Raw genomic sequence first — 20,362 nt, forward strand, 5'->3', positions numbered from 1 at the left:
ACAAAAAGGAGCAGTAAAAGGGTCATATAATAAGCCAATTAACTCCGGTAAATTGGATGCATGTGAGTGATTAACAAATATAGATTACTCGTGGGTTTCAAAATCAAAAAGCCTTCCCGTCTGAATGGAAAACTGTTTAATGGGTCATAGGGAGGGAGGGGGGGGGGGGATGCTTTTAAGACGCTGTACAGCAGTGCATGTTGAATGAATCCTGACACTCCATTAAGGCTGTTTTCATTCAGAGAACTTAAGAGGTATTGTCCCTATTCAATGAAATATTCATATCCGTATTGCTTTCTTTGCATTTTCTTACAAATTAATTCATGCATGACGACCGCGGTGGCTATTTTAACACCTGAAAATGGTGTTTTAGCTCTTGCGCATACTGTGTAGCAAAGATGCATTGGAGCATGAAGGCAGTTGCTCGAGACTGTTGGCTGGATGATCAAACACAGCTGAAGAATCATCATGATCGGATGACGAGCGAAAAAAGTGAGCTGAGACAGCATCTAAGGAGGAGGCCGAAAGGGAGGAGGGGGAGAATATGTGAAATATGGCTGTTTATGAGAGGATGGGTGATTACGAGCGGACAAGGTGGAGTGGACATTATGGGGAGAGGGAAAATTGGAAGGACGCGAGGAGTGCCAGAAAAAGGGGGAAAACAAAAAAGAGCCCAATGTGTCCGTTTGCTTTTAAGAACATCTGGGAGCCATCAGGAGGGAAAACGCTGGACTCAGCTGAAAGCTCTCCTGCATGTCCAGCTCACACCTTCCCCCTAAAGACACGAGGAGGAGGAGGGAGGGTGACTACGGCTCCTTTTACACACACTACTTACAGAACACTACTTAAAATCCACCCAGCTGTCCTTCCCTTTGTCAACGAAACAATAAGAAGGCTCAAAAACAAAAAGGGAATCGGTGATGGGGAGATGTTTAAAAATGTGTCGTTTACGAATCATGGAAGCAGTGGCACTCAACACTTGGCTGCATTTTGGTTTTAGTAGCAAAAGTGTTGCAAAAGCAATAACGCCTTGATACATTAGCACCAGCTACGAGGGGCACACGAGAAGAATGTCAGAGAACCTCCATAGATGGTCATGCACGACTCCTCTACCTCTTTCAGTGGAAAACACAAACAGACGTGGAGTTTCCTGTGTGGTCGCAGCGGTGCGAGCACACGGTGGCAGTCGTCCATGGTTTCACGAAAATGGCACGGCTCATGAGATGGCATTAGCGGAAATGTCAGTCACTCGGTCCCAGTGGTTGTGTAAAGGGCAGAGTTTATTTCTCAATGGGAGCGCTAACTGCTATCCAAAGCCCATGAGTTCCCATAACTGCTCTCCATTTCATTGTAAAACGGGCAGATGGACACGCATGGGTGAACTTTATGTGTTTCGTTCAAAGAAACATCTGATTTTAAACAGATTTGTGGTGTTTACTTTCTGAGGAAAATCAGTTCAAAAGGTTCAAGGGTAGTAGAAAGATAGATTTATAACAGACATATGATGTGAAAAATCCTTTTCTTTTTTTTCAATTTCTGTTTCTAATCAATCTCAGAGGAAACATTGATATTCAAATTGATGTCCCTCAATGGAAGAATGGTTATTAAAAAGGAAAATCGAAGCTAAACGGTCTTAAAATTTCTCAAGTAACACATGACTTAATGGCAATAAGATTAATTTTCCAAAGTTTTATTCTGTCTTTTAAGAATAAACATTTCATTTACATTGCAACACACGACAGTAAACAGATCCTTGTGGCGGATCAGTGAATACCACGTGTATGTATATTTCTATTAAAAACTGAACAAATATAGCCTCACCAGTGAAGAGCCATTTACGCACCGATTCTACACAAATTTCCTAAAACTGTGTTGCAAACGTTTCAAAATAAAAGATGTATCATATTTTCAACTTTCCATTTGCACATCGTCATAAATTATGTAAATATGGCCTACATTCTCGCTCTTTCCACAATGCAACGGAGACCACTCTCCTCTCTGTACAGCATCATCACCAAGCTGCAATGTCGCTTCCTGCATGACAGTCGTCAACAAACATTTTTTCTTTTCACCATGTTGGCAACGGTTTGACACCGCAATAGAGTATTTCTATTACAGAAAACATCAGAACATCATTAAGTGCCCCTCCCACCACAGCAAAGAATTTTTCCACGTCATTCCAAGCTGAAGTATTTGTACTTGAACTAAAGCACTGACCCCGCCTCTCATCAAGACTCTCCTTCCTTTAGCATCTTTACCGAAAGAGCAATGGCCAAAATGACGACAAAGAGGACCGGGAAGAAACTCGGACCTCATCCTCATCGTTGTCATCATCAACCAGATGAGGAAAGTCAAACTTGAGTCGTGTCTGTCCCCATTAGGCTGGCTGACAGTCACAAATGCGTCTCTTACTCACTCTGCTCATCAATTATACACAGGCCAAAGGAGCCCTGAGAGGCAGGAGGCTACAAAAGGGCCCTCCGCACGCGTCCCCCCCCGCCTCGCCACGCATCACGGCACTCTGCGCTCAGCCCTCATCATCGGTGCTCTCCTGTATTGCTTCAGAGATCAAGAGGCAGCTTGTCATCCTGCCTTTAGCCAACGCAGATATGTGCGCAACATTTCACGGTGAGCTGAAGGTTATATAACCTGCTCAGCAATGACACCATTTTGGAACGGCGTACATCTGTGGACTGCTTGGTCATACTCAAAACATGTCATGTTTTATGTAAATGGAAGATGTAATCCCATTGGCTGCTTATTTCGGAAACACTTCACCGACGTGATTCCCGTGTAGCTAACAATACAACACGGGGAGATTTGAATGTGCAAGTTAAATGAAGGACAGCATACAACTGCTGCTTATGATGAAGACAAAGCGAAAGCACTATTACATGATGATGATACATTATGATGCTAATCCTGACAAGCACAGCTGCTGCGCATCCATTCATGACTGATCCGGACCACAAGTCTTTTCCATATCTGGAAATGCAGCTGGCTTTGGGAGAGCCCATTCAAAGACATGGCTGAAGGAGGAAGCATCCATGCCAGAGTTAGCGTGACATGTCCATGTGTGTGTGCGCGTGCGTGAGCGAGCGAGCTGGACAGACAACAACCACTACCTTAGGTAATCTGACCTGAGCAGGCAGCCAAACACAAACCCGCTGACTCAGCCGGATCCATCAAGCTTAGGCTAACAGCTTCATTCGCACAAACATGGAGCCTGACAATATTAGTTCTTGTACTTTGCTCATCTCATTTAGGTTTCTGTGATTTCATGTCTGTATAGTACTCGACATTTGGATTAGTTTAGTCAGCAGTGAGACAAAACCATGACATCACTGGCCTGTAGGCAGGGGAAACTGGACAAACATGCAGTATACGAAAATAATTTCCAGTTTCATCAAAAGTGGTACAATACCATTTTAACAATCTGTTAATTGTTCCAGTTTGAGCTACTGCAATTTTGTAAAATCAGCAAGATCATTTGGGGAAAGCTTCAGCTCCTGTATCGATGCTAGTTAGCTTATGCAAGAGTCAATTACAACAATTGTGTATCAAGTACAGCAATATAACGTGTCTCTCCCAAATGACATTCCAAGACAATAAGTGAAATGGGAGGAGAAGACGTCACAGGGAAGAGAGAACATGCAGCAATTCTTAGAAACCGCTCAAGTGTAAAAAAATGGGAGGGGGGGAGCATGAGCAAAGTACACCAGGCCAATCGTATTTCAAGGGCAAATGTGTTTAATCATCTGAGAAAGGGTTGCCCACTTCAGATAGCAACGAGATGGCCACAAATGCTCCGTTACTACCGCGCAGTGATGCGGGCCTACAAATGAACATTTGTAAAAGTCGATGTTGCGTCTTTTTCGACCTGCATTGCGGGATTTAGCTATCTGCTTCTTCTTTGACAATCGTGCCATGTTTTGGTGGTTCAATTAACAATTGTGCAGCTTACGGGATGTCTATTGCTTGGTGTATATATATATATATATATATTTTTTTTGCCACGTTCCACATTTGCTTTCAGTCATGTCACCCATGCCTTACTGTACGTGTTCCACATTACAGGAATAACAGATTCAAGCCCATTTTAGTTGCCCCGAGGCTCTAAAATGCTTAAACTCTCTCAAAAGGCAACCTCGATCGTTCAGAGAAAAATGCATCTGTACTGTTTTCACAGAGGCTGGTGAAAACATTGATGCTAATATGCCTTTGCTAGTAATTGGGGCTCCCGAGGGCATGAGTTCGGAACGTACACCCAGACAAAAAAAAAAATGCACGGGCTAAGTGTTTAATCAACAAGGAATGGAAATAGAGTACAAATATTTTTGCATAATCTCTGAACATAGAATGGAATTGTGAGTTAGTGGGAAAAGCAAAATCACGAGCTCATTTAGTGTTGCTCTTGCATTTTCTTTTGCCCGTACAACGCTGATGACACAATGTGAGTATGATGAAGCATTGTCTATAAATAACAGCTACCGCAATTGTTCAGCTGATGGAAAAGCAGCGAAAGGGAAAGTATGCTGGCTAAATGGCCAAAGGGGCCATCCAGCACACAGATGCACAGAATCTGCCCGCTGAAATGAGTCTCGGGCAAAACACAATAGCAAAGCTGGACGTTAGCTCATTAAAAGAGGCCGCCCCATTGCTTAATGTCAATTTATACAATCTCCGTGTTAATAATTCCATGTCAATCAAATTGTACTGAGGAACCGCCATATTGGTTCGATTTGTAAGACATATCGACGGTACATGTTCAACATAACCGAGCTGACCACAATTATTTTATAATCTATGGTAGAAATGAATGTAGTCATTTAGTCGTATACAGCAAAAGTAAAACTGCCACAGCATGTGTGAGGCACAAGAATGATGAGCCAAGCTGTGGATGCTTTCCAAGTTTTGATAGTTGAACAAGAGAAGCAATGGATCCCTCATTCCCCAAATCCCTCTCATCCTTTCATCTTGTGGTAGTGCAATGTACCCTCCAGAGAGTTTAGGCTTTAACAGGGAGTCCACCAGTCAAATCCTTCCTTAATCAGGTTGGAAGTGTTTCTCGTTGGAAGAAAAGAGAGCGCCCCGTCAATCATGGTGATCAGGATTTGGAAGCAGAATGACAATTGATCGTCTCAAAGCTTTCTCGTGATCATTTTGGTGACTCCAGTTCAAGTATGGCAAAGTTTCAGAAACAATGTGGTTTTGTTTCATTTGCAAAAAGTAATTCTCTTCATCTAGACATAGTAGACTGATTTAAAATGAAAAATAAATAAATAAATACATACATAAATAAATACATAAGTAAATAAACAAATAAACACACCCACACACAGAGAAAATTCAACCTTTTAAGGACTGCAGGGAACAGAGATTTTCAGCACAGATGCAGAATATCTCACAACGGCGGTATAGAGCACTAAATTAGGAGATTTATTACCAGTAAAATTATGCATGATCACGAGCAAGAACGCGTAACAAACCTTTATGCAAATCAGAATAGTACTTTGTCACACACAGATGGTAATTAATTAGCTGAAATTGTGAATGGTGCCACTCACAGCTTTACAAACCTGCAAATGGATGCAAATGTAAATTGGGTGTAGCACACGTGTGACGTAGATAATTATAGATGATCTAAAAATGTCATGCTATTAAAAAAAAAAAAAAAGGAATCTCCTGAAAGAGATGCACACAAATAAGCTGTATTGTAGCTTTTGATTAAGATTAATGACAGGAGCATTTTTTTTTTTATTTGTGAAAATATCATTTTGTTTTGGTTTGTGTTTAGTTTTTTTTTTTTTATATATTTGTTTTAAATAGTAAAATATCAACTCATCATTGAGAATTGTGACAGATTGAAAACAATATTTGTAGCCATTTATGATTTTCTATACTGTATTGTACATTATCAATACACGCACGCACACATTCTGTTCATTTACAAAAAAAGACATAAAATTACATGCGAGCGCTTCACTCCACCCACCTTAAACCAAACACTCGAATGTGTCATTATCAACTCCATTAGTGCTTAAGTGAAATGAAGTCCATATGCGAGAAGCTAGTAAAGAGCAGCAGACCTCCGCCTGAACTCAGTTTTCACCCAAGTCCGACAAAGTTCTGCCTGCTGACCGAGTTGACTCACAAACAATGCAAACCAGAAGCATTGCTTCTCTCTGGCACTTCCACACCCTCATCGATAAATACAAGCCATATTTGTCAACTCTTGTCATGGCTCTAGTTTTATTAAAAACACAATACTCCACCGAAACAGGACAACAGACAGTAGAAAACAAGCAGTTCAGATGGAATTGAGTTTTGAAACAGGTGATATGTTAGAAGTAAGATATTTATATACTATACAATACAGTATAAACTGCAAAAGGGGGAAGTGAAAGAAGTGAGGTGCAATTTGGCGTGCCGGATCTTATCGAGTCTTATTGATAATGTTGGGCATCCAGTTATTGCTTACAAAAGGTATATATGTATGTATCATTCCGCCGGGTTAGTATAGTCGGTCAAAAAAATGGAGTTAAATGGTAATACTGCTCAAGACGATATAAACACTTCAAGTGTCCCTAGTGCTGACGTTTAAAATAGCTTATCACAGTAAATACGGTGCCATCGCTCACACTAATTCACAACCATGATCCTTTTGTTTACGTTATAAAAATATAAGTTACAAATTTGCATACATAATTTACACAAAACATTAAACAGTTGTTACAACATTGGCTATGAGGGCAGACTGTATTTTGAGATTTTCTTTTTTAGAGGGCAAAAAAGAAGAAACTTTCTTCTGCGTTCTTGATGAAGACAAATTGTTCGTATTGTTCCACGTCCCATTCCAGAGAAGGGCGATGACGAGCGTCCCATCCCAATTAGAAATCACCGCTAAGACCAAGAAATAAAAAGTGATGACTCCTTACAGGCTAAGTGAATTGTGAGAGATGTTTTTAGTGAGGGATGAGTGATTACAATTATATGAGACATAAAACATGAGCTACCTTGGTAGATGCCTTGATTTAGTATACACAATGTAGCGTATTGACAATTTTGACATGAATTTGTGCATTCAGTGCTGAACTGCTAATCAATATAAAATGTATTATTAAGGTTGTTTAGCTTTCCTAAAGACTTTTTAAGAAGAATCTTTTGGCATATTAAGTCCACGAATGACCACTAATAGTAAATATTAGTATGTGGGGCAAATCAACAAATTGGTATAAATAATAATAATAATATGTAAATATATTAATATAAATACATGCTCCAATGGATGAGTCTGATTGACTTTAAAAAAAGAAATATTTTTAAGTAGGTTGGTCACCATTAAATGCATTTTGAAACCCTCCAAATTCTTCACACAAAAAAAAAAAAATATATTTCAAAATATACAGGGGCGGGGGAATTTAGGAATATGAGGGAGTATCCGGGGTCAGGTTGATTTGGTCATTGTTTTGAATAACTGGTTTTAAAATACATTTTGAAATGATTTTGTGATACGATATGTCAAACATTTTATGAGCAAACCATGAGGATGATTGACTGATTAGATGATAGGAATTATACAAGTGGGTAAAACTTACCACTGCTTTAGTCGCTTCTGTGGAAGTGCTCTGGAAAGACATGGAAAGAATTGTGTTTAAAGACAAAGTACACAAGGTGAATGGGATTGCATAAGAATCACTTTATACAGTATTGTGTTTGCATTTTGTTAGGTTATTAGTTTACTTCATAACTAAACATTCCCACAGTGAGAAATCAAATGTGGCCTCTAATGGCACCCCTGCACACATTTACGGATTGAACAAAATGGAAACCATCTACTTCACTGATGATCTCACCGACACGTTTTCTTTCAGACACATCAACAACCCAATTTGTTTGTGGATGTAATGCACTTGAACAACCTTGAAATAATCTTACTGAGGCGTGACAATTGTAATGAACCGTGAAACCGAAGTCCAGTAGAAGTGACTGAAGCTGCTACATATTCAGGTCCACCCCTTTGTGACTGCTTCCGATGCATCCTTTAGTCATTCTGAATATTTTAGGTGGATTGTTCCCCTTTGAGAAATCACTTTTAGCTTCTTTGTCATTTTTTTTTAAAAACCTGTTTCTCACCTTGTTGAGGGTTTTGCAGAGCTGCAGAAAAAGCAATCATATATAATTGGATAGATAGTTACAGCCTTCAGAAAGTTGTGCTATGGACGATGGTTGAGAAACTAAAGCAGTTGCTGATAACAGGAACTGGTGCCCCCTAGTGGTTCTGAATGCATAATTAACTCCAAAATACATGTATGGAAACCCTTCTCATGTCATGAAGCCGTGTTATTACAAGGAAATCATGTTTGTTGGTGGGCTAAGGATGGCGCTGGTCTCCAGGTATCAGCATGTACAACCATGACACTAAGTGGCACACGCGGATTCCCACCTGTATATGTTTGGGTCTAGCAGCATGGCGCTTTCCTGCGGCAACTGGGATAAGTGCACCACTTTGGTCTTCAGCTGAGATCGCTCCGTTTCATTCACCCACACGTCAGGCAGGCTGTTAGGGAACACATCCAGAGAACACACGGTTAGGCCAAAAAGAAGGTAAACAAAAGAAGGGATGGAGAGGGGCAGTAGTGATGGAGTGAAACGGACAAAGCGGCCTTTTTAATCCGGAGGACGCCATCACCTTTCTCTGCATGGGAATACTTGGACTAGACTTTGACCTATGTGAACACAAAACTATCAAAAGTAGGAATAAGGCGCGGAATAAACTCTTTCATATCTGGTGGGAGAGGATGACAATCTCACGCACATGATGCGTTGCAGTGCTCAGCTGCATCTTACTGTACCCACGTCAGCACGCTCCCCTTAAAAGGAAGGGAGTGTGCGAGTTTTGGCGTGGCAAGTCAGCTTGCACAAGACGGAAACAAAGAGTTTAGCGAGTCGGCTGTGCCTCCCCCTCCCTCCTAGCTCTCCCCCGTCTCCGCCCCCAGCATTCCCCTCGTCACTATGTGCGTCATCACTGGAGCCCCCTGAGACAGACAAACGGACACGCACACGAAGCAAAGCAGGGAGCCAGCCGGCCCAAATCGCTTATTCACATGCTTAAGCAGTCAGTTTAGTGAGATGGCGTGAAGGTAGTTCACATGAAGGGCATTCGGGCTGCGGAGGAAGAATGCAAAAAAAAAAAAAATAGATATATGTAAAGTCAGGAAAAGGACTTAAATATAAATCTAGTGCATTTCCTGTATTGCACAAATTATTTGCCATCCTCCTCCAGGTCGTTTGGCTTGGTCCTGAGTTAGTGTCCACGTATAAAGCAAACTTTTAACTCACAAAACGCTCACGTGCGTCACATGTCATAGTGACAGTGCCGTGGCACGACCGAAGCAAACAGTCAGCCAATCCGCTGCACACATACAGTATGCACACGCAAACTCGTTGAGAGACTCCGATTATTCAGTCAAGCATAGCAAGTGAAATCAAATAGATGTGTTTTCTTTTCCGGAGAATGATATTTGTCTTGGTTATGCCAGCTCGGGAGAAGCCCATACTTACAATGCGGATTGATTGCTGCTGCCAAATGGAGATGGTCGGCGAGATGACAGAAGCAATAAGTTCAACACAAAGCAGCAGCGTATATTCAATTGCTAGCATATTAAGAGGCTTTATATGGGACTCAGCAGAATGACTGCGAGATTCAAATGTCATTTTAAATAGGGGAGGATGGCAGGCCACAATAGAGGGAGCACATTTTGATGCAGCCAAATAAAAGTAATGTAATTTCACATGAAATAATCATTTGTCAGTCATTTTTGCTTGATATTGATATCTAATATCAGATGTTTGGAACTATTTTAGGAATTTTCAGCAATTATTATTTCAGACTGTTTTACGATTGACATAACAAAAAAAACATAAATGGTACCACAAGTTTGATCAATAAAAACAAATAAACAAAAAAAGGGCACATTTTTAAGACTTGAACTAAAATATTTGCTTACAGTCAAGCAATTGCTGCGCAACTATTGCTTGTACTATAGAAGGATTTTATCCAGAGTCAATGCATGCGGCCAAAGCAAACAATATGCTGCTGAATGCAAAGAAATTGGATATTCTTCGGTGGCGTGCACTAAAATCTTGGCAAAACATCTCAAGGTCAGGCACATAGTAGAACTTCACATCCAAGTCAAAAAGATCACCTCCTCATTAAAAAAAAAACAAAATCGCTGAAACACACTGAGGTTGACCTGATAGTACACTTTTAAAATGAATGTTCACTGGAATCACATTTGATTCTGTATGACTAATGTTTTTTTTTCCTGTCCAAAAGTTGCACTGCTGTTAAAAGAATTATAAAAAAAAAAAAATCTTTGGTTGCTAGTTCGTACAACTCTTAACTTATGAAACTATTGAATCTTACTTTCCCTTCTAAAATTGAGAGAATACTGACATGGCTCTCACTTCCATCTACCACATGTTGGAGGTAGCTAAAGGAGGAGCATCGCTGGATGAAGAATTAGAAGTTTGGCTGCAGAATATTAAGCAGAAGCTCTCAATGACTTGATGATGCATCATCCAGTCTCGGAGGCTCCCTGCCATTATTGTCCTTGTTCCCATAGTACTCACCCCGCTCCCTTTTCCCTTTCTCTGTTCCTCATCTCCCTTTACTGCTTGATTCCGCACTTTTCCTCCAGCTCACATCTCTTTGCTCTCTGATCATCTTCAGAGGCTTAATGGGAGTGCAGTGTTGGACGTTTCCCTCAAGCAACAATAAAAATAGACATGGCCGGATTCTCACTAAGAATGAGACGAGCACCGTTCATAAGCGTGGCGCTAACCTTGCTCGGCCTTCTTTACTTGGTTAATGAGCAAGCATCAAGGTTGCCCTACGCTGAGCTGCAACCTGATGTCCATGTTTTTGGGATAAGGGAGAAAGAGATGAAATTTGGAAGGATACAAATTCCACCCAACGATACGCATTCTGATAATCGGCATTTTGTTTTCCAATTTTCTAATTATCGGCCAATGGAAGATGTTTTACTCACATGTCCTCGGGTGTCCAGTGTAAGAGAACTTTGACTTTTCCTGAGCCCTCCTTCCTTTTGGCTAGCACCTACACAGCAATAAATTGACATGAAAAAAATATTAGGGTACTGCCTGTACAATTAATTGTTTTGTTAAAGCTATTTGCAAAACAATCAAGGTCATCATCATTATCTGCAACGTTAATGAAAAATGCTGAGAAAAAAAACAGCAGCAGCCAACAGTTGAACCAACAGATAACGCGAAAAATTCAAAGCAAGATACGATCCAACAAGCACGATGGAATCATTCTTTCTTGTGCGTCGAGAAACGGCTTCAAAGACATGTTCCCCTCCCAGGAATAATGAGCCTTCATAATTCAAACATCTCGCCCACTGATACAGAAGCTTGATCATTAACCACGAGCTGCAACGTAAGGCCGCTTAATAATGCATGCCCAAGTGAAGTTGGATTTCTATTTTCAACGAAAACTGTCCTCTGTTACCGTTCAGCAGACAAGGAACAGGTGGGAAAACATTCCCCTGATAAAAAAAAAAAAAATTTGAACAAGAAATGATTGATTTCTTGTAATATTTTTATGTCAGTTCCACATTGCAACCAAACAGGACATGCCTTGATTACAACAAAGACATTTTGTTCAAGAGCAGGAAAAAAAAGGGGGGGGGGGGCTTAGCTTATTATCTTCTGGAACCAAACTCATTGTATTTTTATTATTATTTTTTTCATTTTTTATTTGTAGACATCATCTCTACAGCAATAAAAATGTCACAAAATTCAATTAGCCGACTCTGTCTGCAATTAAGACACGTGTCACATTTATGGCTTAATATTTTGGTTGACTTTTGTTCAGACAGGAAGACGCCGAGTCAAGCACGATTTACCTGCTTTAACTCTGCCCCCAAACCAATTGCACCATGACTGCCCGTAATTCTCAACCTTCCACATGTAAAAATAGAGTTGTGACCAAAAAAAAAAAGTGTTTGTCAGGCTCAATGGCCGTTACTTACTGCATAACATTCCGCCTATCATGCTGTGTCAGTTTACAGTAAAACTGACCTGGAATTCACAAAAATGTTGTTGATAGGAAGCGAGAGAACTGGAAAAATAACCAGCAGCCTCAAAAATAGCCACCGATAGAACCTCTTACGTCAATTGGCTCTTTTAAGTGAGGAATGTCTATTTTTAGGATGGCGAATGAGCTCACAGAGAAAAAGTTCTCTTACGCACATGAATATCTGAAATTATTTTGGTTACCCCTGAGACTGACTATGGGAGGGATGGAAACTAATTTGAGGGGAAGATGGAGGACACTGCACCACCTAAAAAAAAAAAAAAAAAAGTCAGACCAAGACTTTCTAGACAAGAAGAGTATCTCTTAACTTGCCAGTTTTCTCTCCAGAACGTATTTTGTTTTTTTGACAGGATACTTTTCATACATACAGTTGAGGTGTACATTACGCAAAAATATTTAGCTGGGCAAAACTGACACCCAAGTAGGAATTTATTTCAGGTTTCTGGAACAAGGTGGCAGGGTGAAAAAGAATGAAAGAATGAGTATCCTGTACTTTGGAAATATTTGACTGTCTGTACACTGAACGTTTGGTGATAATGGCACAAATATTTTAATCCAAACATAATAAAAGACGGGCAGTGTTCGGCAACAGATTGTAGTGGTTGCACGGTATTTTGAATTTATAAATAAATATACATATATATCCAGAAAAACTAAATCCTAACAATGGATGAGACATTTTTTAGGTCAAAGGAAGGACTTGTTAAATTGACAGCTGCTTTAATTTACAAAAACCAGAAGTTAGTCCATGATCAGGCAGCGGATGGAGGGGGGGGGGGGGGGGGTGAGCCCGGTTCTAATAGGGTGCCTGCCTCCTGACAGCGGGTCAAGCACTGAATGACGCAGATGGGTGCAATAACAAAAATATCCTATCATAAACATGGCTGACTTGCTCTGGCGTGTCAGCAGGTTCTCTGGCCAAACACCACAGAACCCCAATCCCACCCCACAGTCTCTGGCCTAGAGAAGTCCGCCGGGGCAGTCCTTCTTGCCCACAAATCTCCAGGGCTGGAGGGCTGGAAAACATGCATTCATCTGGTTTGATCTCCTTCCGATTCCCTGACCCGGACGTTCACCTCATCCCCTTTAGTCTCCCACTACACAAGTGTCCTCCTTCCAACCTTGTAACCAAAATCGCTCGGATTTCTCTCCAGCTCTTCCCAAGCTTCAGCTTTTCCATTTCCCAGTATATCTTTTCATGTCTCTCGATATGGCCTGAAAACTGATCTCTTTAAATGCTTGTGGTGGACACACGTGTGCTTTATGCATATCCGATCTATGAAAGGCGACAATTGAAAAGCTCAATTAGCGCTCATCATAATGATCCTCCCCATTGGGTTCTCCCTAATAATGACACGCATGCATATTGCAGTAAAAACAGTTGCTCCATGCATGTGAATTGGTGCATTTGCCACACGGACCAACAAATGAAAGGAGAAAAGAAACATAATCTTTTCTTATTTTCGACTTCATCTCTCAAGCTCCATAAAATGCATTAGTGGAGTGTGAGATCAAAAAGACCTCAGACAATTGTTGCCATTTTTCTCTTGGAAGATAAACATGCTTTTTACATCTAAGGAACACACACTAATTTTTTCTGCAAGGTTAGCTACTCGTAGCGAGCTATATTGGTACAGCACAATCAAAATGCACTATTGGAGTCAAAACTCATTATCAAGCAGTTACAAGCTTTTTGTAAAAGCTTTTTGAATGAACTGGTGGTTGAAAATGTGTTTTCTTGGTGAGCCTTCGAACGGCTGATTAATATTATATATCACTCATTTTTAGAATGACACAGGCACCCTACACACAAGCATGATTCAATTGTCTTTGCTGTGAAGTCGGATTCAAAGAAAAACAGCCCCAAGCCTTGAGGCAAAAAGAGGTTCACTTAAAGTGCACAGACGAAAAAAAAAAAAAAAAGAGCAGCACAATGCAGTGGTGGCTTCTCCAAAAATGAAACTACTACGCCCCCTGGTGACCAAAAGTAAAATACAAGATTCGAGTATAGAAAGATTCGCAACATAAAAACTCATTGGACAGACTGATGTGAATTCTTGAACGAAGAATAAATTGCTAAAAATTATAAGTAAGCTAAATAACTGGTTAAATAGTTTTCTTATTATAAAATGTTTACTGTATAATGTATTGTTCATATGAGGCAGGATTTGTTACTTCAGCACTGGCAGTCATGTTAAAAGTTTTAGTCACTAAACATACAGTATTCTAAATGTAAGTCGTTCACTTGATGAGTTTAACCAATTACACCAGGACTGGTTTGCCCAAATCCTGTACGTGCAGGAAGTTCTCGGTTTATGATGACAGTTTCGAAACAGCTCGCAATGAACTTGTTTGAATACATAGTCATTTGTAAACATGGGGGAAGGAATATATTCAAACACGTTTTAATTCTTTTTTAAATAGATACACAAGGTTGTCTAAACAACAACGGGAAAGCAGAGAGACTCACCGAGCTGCTAAAGACCACACTGTGGCCGTTGCCCACACTTTCAATATGAGTGGAGAGGTTGAGACAGACGGCTCGGTGACGGATGGCGTCCATGGTTTGAGCGTCAAAGAAATCATGGGGCCTCGCTGGTACGGTAGCGGGACAGTGGAGGCAGACAAAAAACATCAGATTATCATTCAAAGTCAGACGTGTTTTTTTTTTTTTTTAGGTTAAATAAGAACCTCAATGAGTTGCTTCTGTGCATGTGTCTATTGGGTAGCGTCAGCGTGCCTCTTAGTTTACGTACGTAGGGAGCACCTGCGTTTATTCTTGAGCTTCTTCCTCTTGAGGCCAGCCTTGGACGGCGACTCCTCCTTGAGTTTTGCCTGGCTAGACATTTTGGAAGAGCTTTGCTGGCTGAAGTGGCTGGGGACGTGGCGAGCCAGCCCCCCCTGAGAGGCGAAACTTGCGGTGCAGCCACCAACGACGCACTGAGAGAAATGAAACACTTCTAAATACAAGCTGGAGCTTAACTATGGTGACAATATTGTATGTGTTGAATCATTCTACTTGAAGGATGACGCTGACAGGTTTTACCTTGAAGGGCTTATCACCGCTGTGGGTCAGCATGTGTCTCTGAAGCCAACTCTGACTAGTGGAAGGAGTGTTGTACACCTTGCAACCTTTCCATAGACACACAAACACCTAAAGAGCAAGGTGAACAAAAGAGAAACATTTTAAAAGTGTGTCATTGTGGATGAAATACTTCAAAACAGGTTTGTAGGAGAGCACGAATGAACGCCAATGATTCTTTTCAGAAATATACACCATTTGGAGGTTGAGCAGTTGAAATCCGTAAAACAACAAGCCCAATAAGCAAGATGGTTTCGTACGAATATACTGACCCCTCCTCGTTGTCCGTCCACATGGACGCCCCTAATATGTTCGGCAAGATCAGGGCTGGAGTTGAAGTACTGAAGGCAAAGGTCCCAGCAACAGGAGTAGGCCACGGTCTTAACAGTAGAGGAGCTGGCACTGCTCTGTCCGTTCATCATAGCCGGAGTGGAGCGCCCACTTGACACTGTGCTCTCCATCTCCATCAGTGTGCTGCTAATGCTGAAGGAGAGAGCAGGAGTGAAAAGTTCTTGCAAAAAATATTATGCATCCTGATTTTGACTATCAGTGACATACTGATAAGAACAATTAAATGCTCGATTGCGAGAGAGCAGAACCTACACAATTAACCTGTGTGTCCACTTCTGGTGACAATTTGGTTAATTTAAGAATCATTTGTGCTGTACAATATGGATTTAAAATATCTAGTTTTATTTTTTATTTTTAAATGATGGACTTCATCGGTTACAGTAGCAACAACGGTACTGCTTTGGTACCATCTAGTGGCATCTTGCTGCCATTGAAATAATTTAAAGTGAATTGAAATCATCACTTGAACAAACAGAGCTTTGCCCCCCTTTGGTGGCATCTTTTGCCATACAACCCATTTTGAGTGTGGAAAATATTTCTTCTTTTTATGCACCAATATATTGTTTAAAAGAAAGTAGTGGGAGTGCGAATAGGTGAATCCGCCGGTGCACAACGCGAGAATGCGGGGTTCCACTTTTGTTTGTTTATTTTTATTCGCCCTGTTGCGTCCCCGGGGACAAGTGACAGCGCAACCCAAACTTTCTTACCTGTCTTCGGAGTCCATGCGGCTCAGCGGTTCACCGTCAGAGGAGGACATCTCCACGCTCGGCCGCCTCTTGTCACCCAGCGCCGCGTCTCCGCCGCTCAGTTTATCGCCATCCTCGCAAGTCGGTTTCTTATCGCCCTCCTCTATGCCGGAACACCGGCTCTCTTCCCCGGACTCCCCTTTAGCATCTTTCCCCGTGACACATCCGACGCGATCGCCATTGTCATCCGCAAAGTCCTGCGGCGGCTCTGATGGCATCTCCTCGGATGGAAGCTCCGTATTTCTAAGAGCGGGTGTGGTCTCCGGGTTGACCGCTTCTGGATCGTCAATCAGCGGCGCCTCGCTAGCGGCCTGCTCTGCTACCTCGCCGGCCTCCGCCTTCAGCTCCTCCATTTTCGTCTCCCTGCAGCTGGCTTGTTGCACTGATTTTGCTTCGGTTTTGCCGTCCTCATCGGTTTGAGTTTCATCCTCGCCAAGAGCGCAAATGTCGGCAATCGCTGCAGGAGTTACCTCGGAGGCAGAAGCCGCCATTTCCGTGGCAGCTCAACACGCGAAGCACTCTCCGTGTCAAAATTGGACCGTCGGTGGAAGTGGGCGGGACGTTGCACAAGCTGCTTTGTGATTGGACAGTGCGGCCACATGCTCTTGGTATTTAAACGCACCATGTGTTACTGTCTTTCTGATTTAATTCCTCTGGAGTTGTCAACAAGCACTGACCTACATTTATAACTTAAATTGTTACATTTGTCTTGATGACACTGCTTCCAGTAGTGTATGAGATCGTTGGATTTTTTAACACGCTGTACCTCATTGCTATCAAACTTAAGTCCCGGGGGCCAGATCCGGCACGCCGCATCATTTTTCGTGGCCCGCAAAAGCAAAATTATGTGTCAATTCAATGTTTCTTGTTAGAATACCAACACTCTAAATTGTCTTTCCTTTTAATAGCGAGATATTGCAACATTTTTTGTTATAATCCTAATTTCAAAATAAATTCGAAAATTATTGAATTTTTCTGTTGCGTGTATGCGATAATATCCACCCATTCGTTTTTATTTAAGTCATTAATGACCCCACGTGGGAAACCATAACTCCAATGTGGCCCGCAACAAAAATGAGTTTGACAACCTTGCTGTACATTCTTAAAGTTAAACACTTAAATACAGATTTTGTCTTGGATATTTATTGATTGCATAAATAGTCATTTGGGCATTATGGCAGATGAGAGTTGTTGCAAAAACTTTTTTTTTAATGCGAGGGATTCAGAACAGTTCTGTCATACGGCACGTTAAATGAAGAACCACCTTGTTGGTAGACCGAGACCACACGAGGGCGCCATTTCACTATTTGTAAACTGGGTGTTGAAGCTCAGAGTAGTGAATGAACCCAAATGTGATAGAAAATGGATCTATGAAAACATATTTTCCACATCTGACATTCCTGCAGGCCTGATATTGACTCCACAGCTGGATCATGTGCTTAATCTCATTAATCATGTGAGAAAAGAAAAAGTAGAACAGCAAAGCTTTTTTTTAAGAACAGAACATTTATTTCATATGATATAAAACAGATGGCATATGAACATTTGTAAATTAAATCTCATCTGTAACCACGTGTTTGATACATGCTCCCATCCTGCTGCATGCAGCAAGATTCTATACATAGTAAGCCTCTTAATTACACTTTGTACAAGTGAGAAATATGCAACCTGCATCCACAAACTTTGGAGTTAATTATTGCTTCTTTTTTTTTTTTTACATGTGCTAATATCTTCTTTTAATACTAGGCTTACAAAAAGTCATAAAATCCAACCAACTGCAGATTTTGTTTTTCATCTGTTTAAATATAACTCAGCAATCACAAAGAAACAAGAAGTCTAGAAAGACTTAAAACGTAACATTCATAAAACAGTTGTCAGTATTTTAACACAGACTGACGGATGTCATTTCGAAGAATTAAAACTTTTGAAAAAAATGTATTGTATTAGTCTGCAGTACCAAAATGAGGCTTCTCTACATTGTTGTTTATATGCTCACCTCAAGAAGCAAAAACCTTTTCCACAGTAAATAGCTTAAATAATAACCAACACTTTAAAGAATACCTATTAAACTATAAATAATTTAAAAAAAGGGTAAAAACTTTTCAAGGTTAAGAACAACATAAAAGCAGTGTGGTAGTCCCAAAAGAAATTAAATGTTATTGGTGGTGGTAGCCACTTGGAGTGCTTCAGATGTCACAGTGATCACACATTTACACACTCACGCACACACGAGTCAGATTTCAGAGAAGCACGTGGCCGTGTCCACTGTTATTTCCTTCATGTGTATGTTTTGACTGAGGCCAGAGCTTGTGCTAAGGAGAAAAAGAAAAGCGTCAATCAAACTTGATGCGGGAGAATTTCAAAATTTCCCGGTTACTTCAAACAGACAATACGTGACTAAGGCTAAGAACAACAGCGAGGACACACACGAGTGTAATGAGTGTGAAAAAAAGACAACAGGTGATGAAGGCCCTTACTGGTGCTACTACACACACATGAAGTGAGAGCCGTCAGCGAGCTGAGGCGGCGTGTTAGGAGATGGTGGGAGGGTTGGGGAAGATGGCGGCGGACTTTTCACTGCAACAAAACACAGCAATATGTTCAAGACCACAGCACACCCCAAAAAAAGGACACAACATGCTTGAGACTAAATGGCCATGAACACTTCAGCCATACCGATTGGGCTTCTTTTACCACTTGTGTGTGTCAATGTGTGTGTCCATCTCAGAGATCCCTTTTATTTACTGCTTCCAGCACTAATCGCAGCCCTGGGTCAGACCGCGGCTCGGAAAACTTCAGGGACGGAAAACGCCTCTTTTAGTCTTTAATGAGTGAGACGCTTTCTAGTGGGCAGCTGTGAAAGAAGCCACGAGTCGTGCGGGGCTGAAGTGCTCATTCAAGTCAAGCCAATATCTAGTTCACAGCATAATCAAATGGAAAAATTGTTTGGATACAGAAAATATCCAGAACTAGATTTGTCTACTTAAGGGATACCCCCTAACATTGTATTGAAATGTTATATGCAGTACACACCAGCCACAAATTTAGGTACCACCTGCATAAAAACTAGTTATAAATATCTAGTTTTTCATTTAATACTACTCAGAGATGTTTTTGTTTTGATTTGGTTTTACCTCTAGGGGCAATGTATCATGATGCAATACTTTTTTTTTTAACTTCAGCCTCAATAATATATTTTTTTATTAACTTTGTTGATTGATACAAGGTTTAGCAGGTGTACATATATATGTGTATGGCGAGTTATTAGTTTTGGACTATGTGCCAAACAACCTGATAAAACCCCCTTCCATGGCGGAGCGATGGATGATAAAAAAAATATTGCACAACAGTGTACTTGTGTTTGGATTAAACATATTTTCCAAACAGATTTATCGTCTCACTATATACATCAATAATCATGCCCAACTGAACCTGCAGTCGCCACTTTTTGTAGGCACAAAAAGCAGGATGGGAAATGATAGAGAAATTAAATGTCTTTCTGGTCTCTTCATCAAACATTAGTTTGATCTTTTCTTTTAAGTTCACGGTATTCGGAAGCCGCAATGGAGTGGGGTTAATGATAAAAATGAAAAATATGAAGATGGTCACATGCCAACTAATCTCCACTTATAATTGAACGCCCTCCTCCTGAGGTCATCTTGTGTTTACAGCCTACCTGCAACCAGCTTGCTACGTTTGGAGGCCTCTGCTGCTAGTTCGTAAGAGATATTAATCATCTTCTCTTTCTCTTGGATGGTAATCTCCTCTTCAGCCTCCACTGGGCTCAATGCTATGGTAGGCATCGGATTCTGCATGCTAGGGGACATCAATGTGCGACAATAACGAAAGCAAGGAATTTTATTCAAACGAACAGAAGGTCAAAAAGTTACAGCAGACGTCTCCAGTGATGAATTCCATGTTTACCTGTTTTTGGCTATGAGAGCTTTGATGCGGTCAACTTTCCGTTGTTTGTCAGCTTCCTGCTCTGGACTAAGTGCCTCCTCCGGGTCCGACTCCACGTAGCGTTCAGGTATCAGCACTTTGTCCGGCACAGACAAC

General features: G+C 41.0%; 2 protein-coding genes across 17 annotated transcripts in view; both read right to left on the minus strand.

Moving 5' to 3' along the window:
* Positions 1–5,344: 5,344 nt before the first annotated feature.
* Positions 5,345–16,859, minus strand: LOC119124674 (zinc finger protein AEBP2-like). Its single transcript, XM_037254864.1, has 9 exons — positions 16,265–16,859; positions 15,479–15,689; positions 15,171–15,278; positions 14,881–15,064; positions 14,595–14,719; positions 11,055–11,122; positions 8,447–8,560; positions 7,599–7,628; positions 5,345–6,903 (listed from the first exon to the last, which is right to left on the minus strand). The coding sequence occupies exons 1-9, from the start codon at positions 16,792–16,794 to the stop codon at positions 6,891–6,893; spliced, it is 1,383 nt and encodes a 460-aa protein (XP_037110759.1). The 5' UTR covers positions 16,795–16,859; the 3' UTR covers positions 5,345–6,890.
* Positions 16,860–17,789: 930 nt separating this feature from the next.
* The window catches only part of LOC119124143 (pleckstrin homology domain-containing family A member 5-like), a 50,643-nt gene continuing 48,070 nt past the window's right edge, over positions 17,790–20,362 (minus strand). For 14 of the 16 annotated variants that reach the window (XM_037253809.1, XM_037253804.1, XM_037253797.1 and 11 more), the window contains 4 exons: positions 20,228–20,361; positions 19,980–20,119; positions 18,799–18,880; positions 17,790–18,615 (listed from right to left, as the gene is read on the minus strand). In XM_037253809.1, coding sequence (XP_037109704.1) covers positions 18,537–18,615; positions 18,799–18,880; positions 19,980–20,119; positions 20,228–20,361 — 435 coding nt within the window. In that variant the 3' untranslated portion in view covers positions 17,790–18,536. Of the gene's footprint in view, positions 18,616–18,780; positions 18,881–19,979; positions 20,120–20,227; position 20,362 lie in introns of all 16 variants that reach the window. The other 2 variants (XM_037253795.1, XM_037253799.1) reach the window with 2 other exon arrangements.

Source organism: Syngnathus acus, chromosome 6, assembly GCF_901709675.1.
Source record: "Syngnathus acus chromosome 6, fSynAcu1.2, whole genome shotgun sequence".
NCBI classification, from domain to species: Eukaryota; Metazoa; Chordata; class Actinopteri; order Syngnathiformes; family Syngnathidae; genus Syngnathus; species Syngnathus acus.

Coding starts and splice junctions, on each gene's coding strand:
- LOC119124674 (XM_037254864.1), bottom strand. CDS start 16,794: ATGGCGGCTTCTGCCTCCGAGGTAACTCCTGCAGCGATTGCCGACATT. Junction 14,720..14,880: donor TAAACGCAGGTGCTCCCTAC/GTACGTAAACTA, acceptor CTACCGTACCAG/CGAGGCCCCATGATTTCTTT. Junction 8,561..11,054: donor CACTGGACACCCGAGGACAT/GTGAGTAAAACA, acceptor GTTCCCTAACAG/CCTGCCTGACGTGTGGGTGA.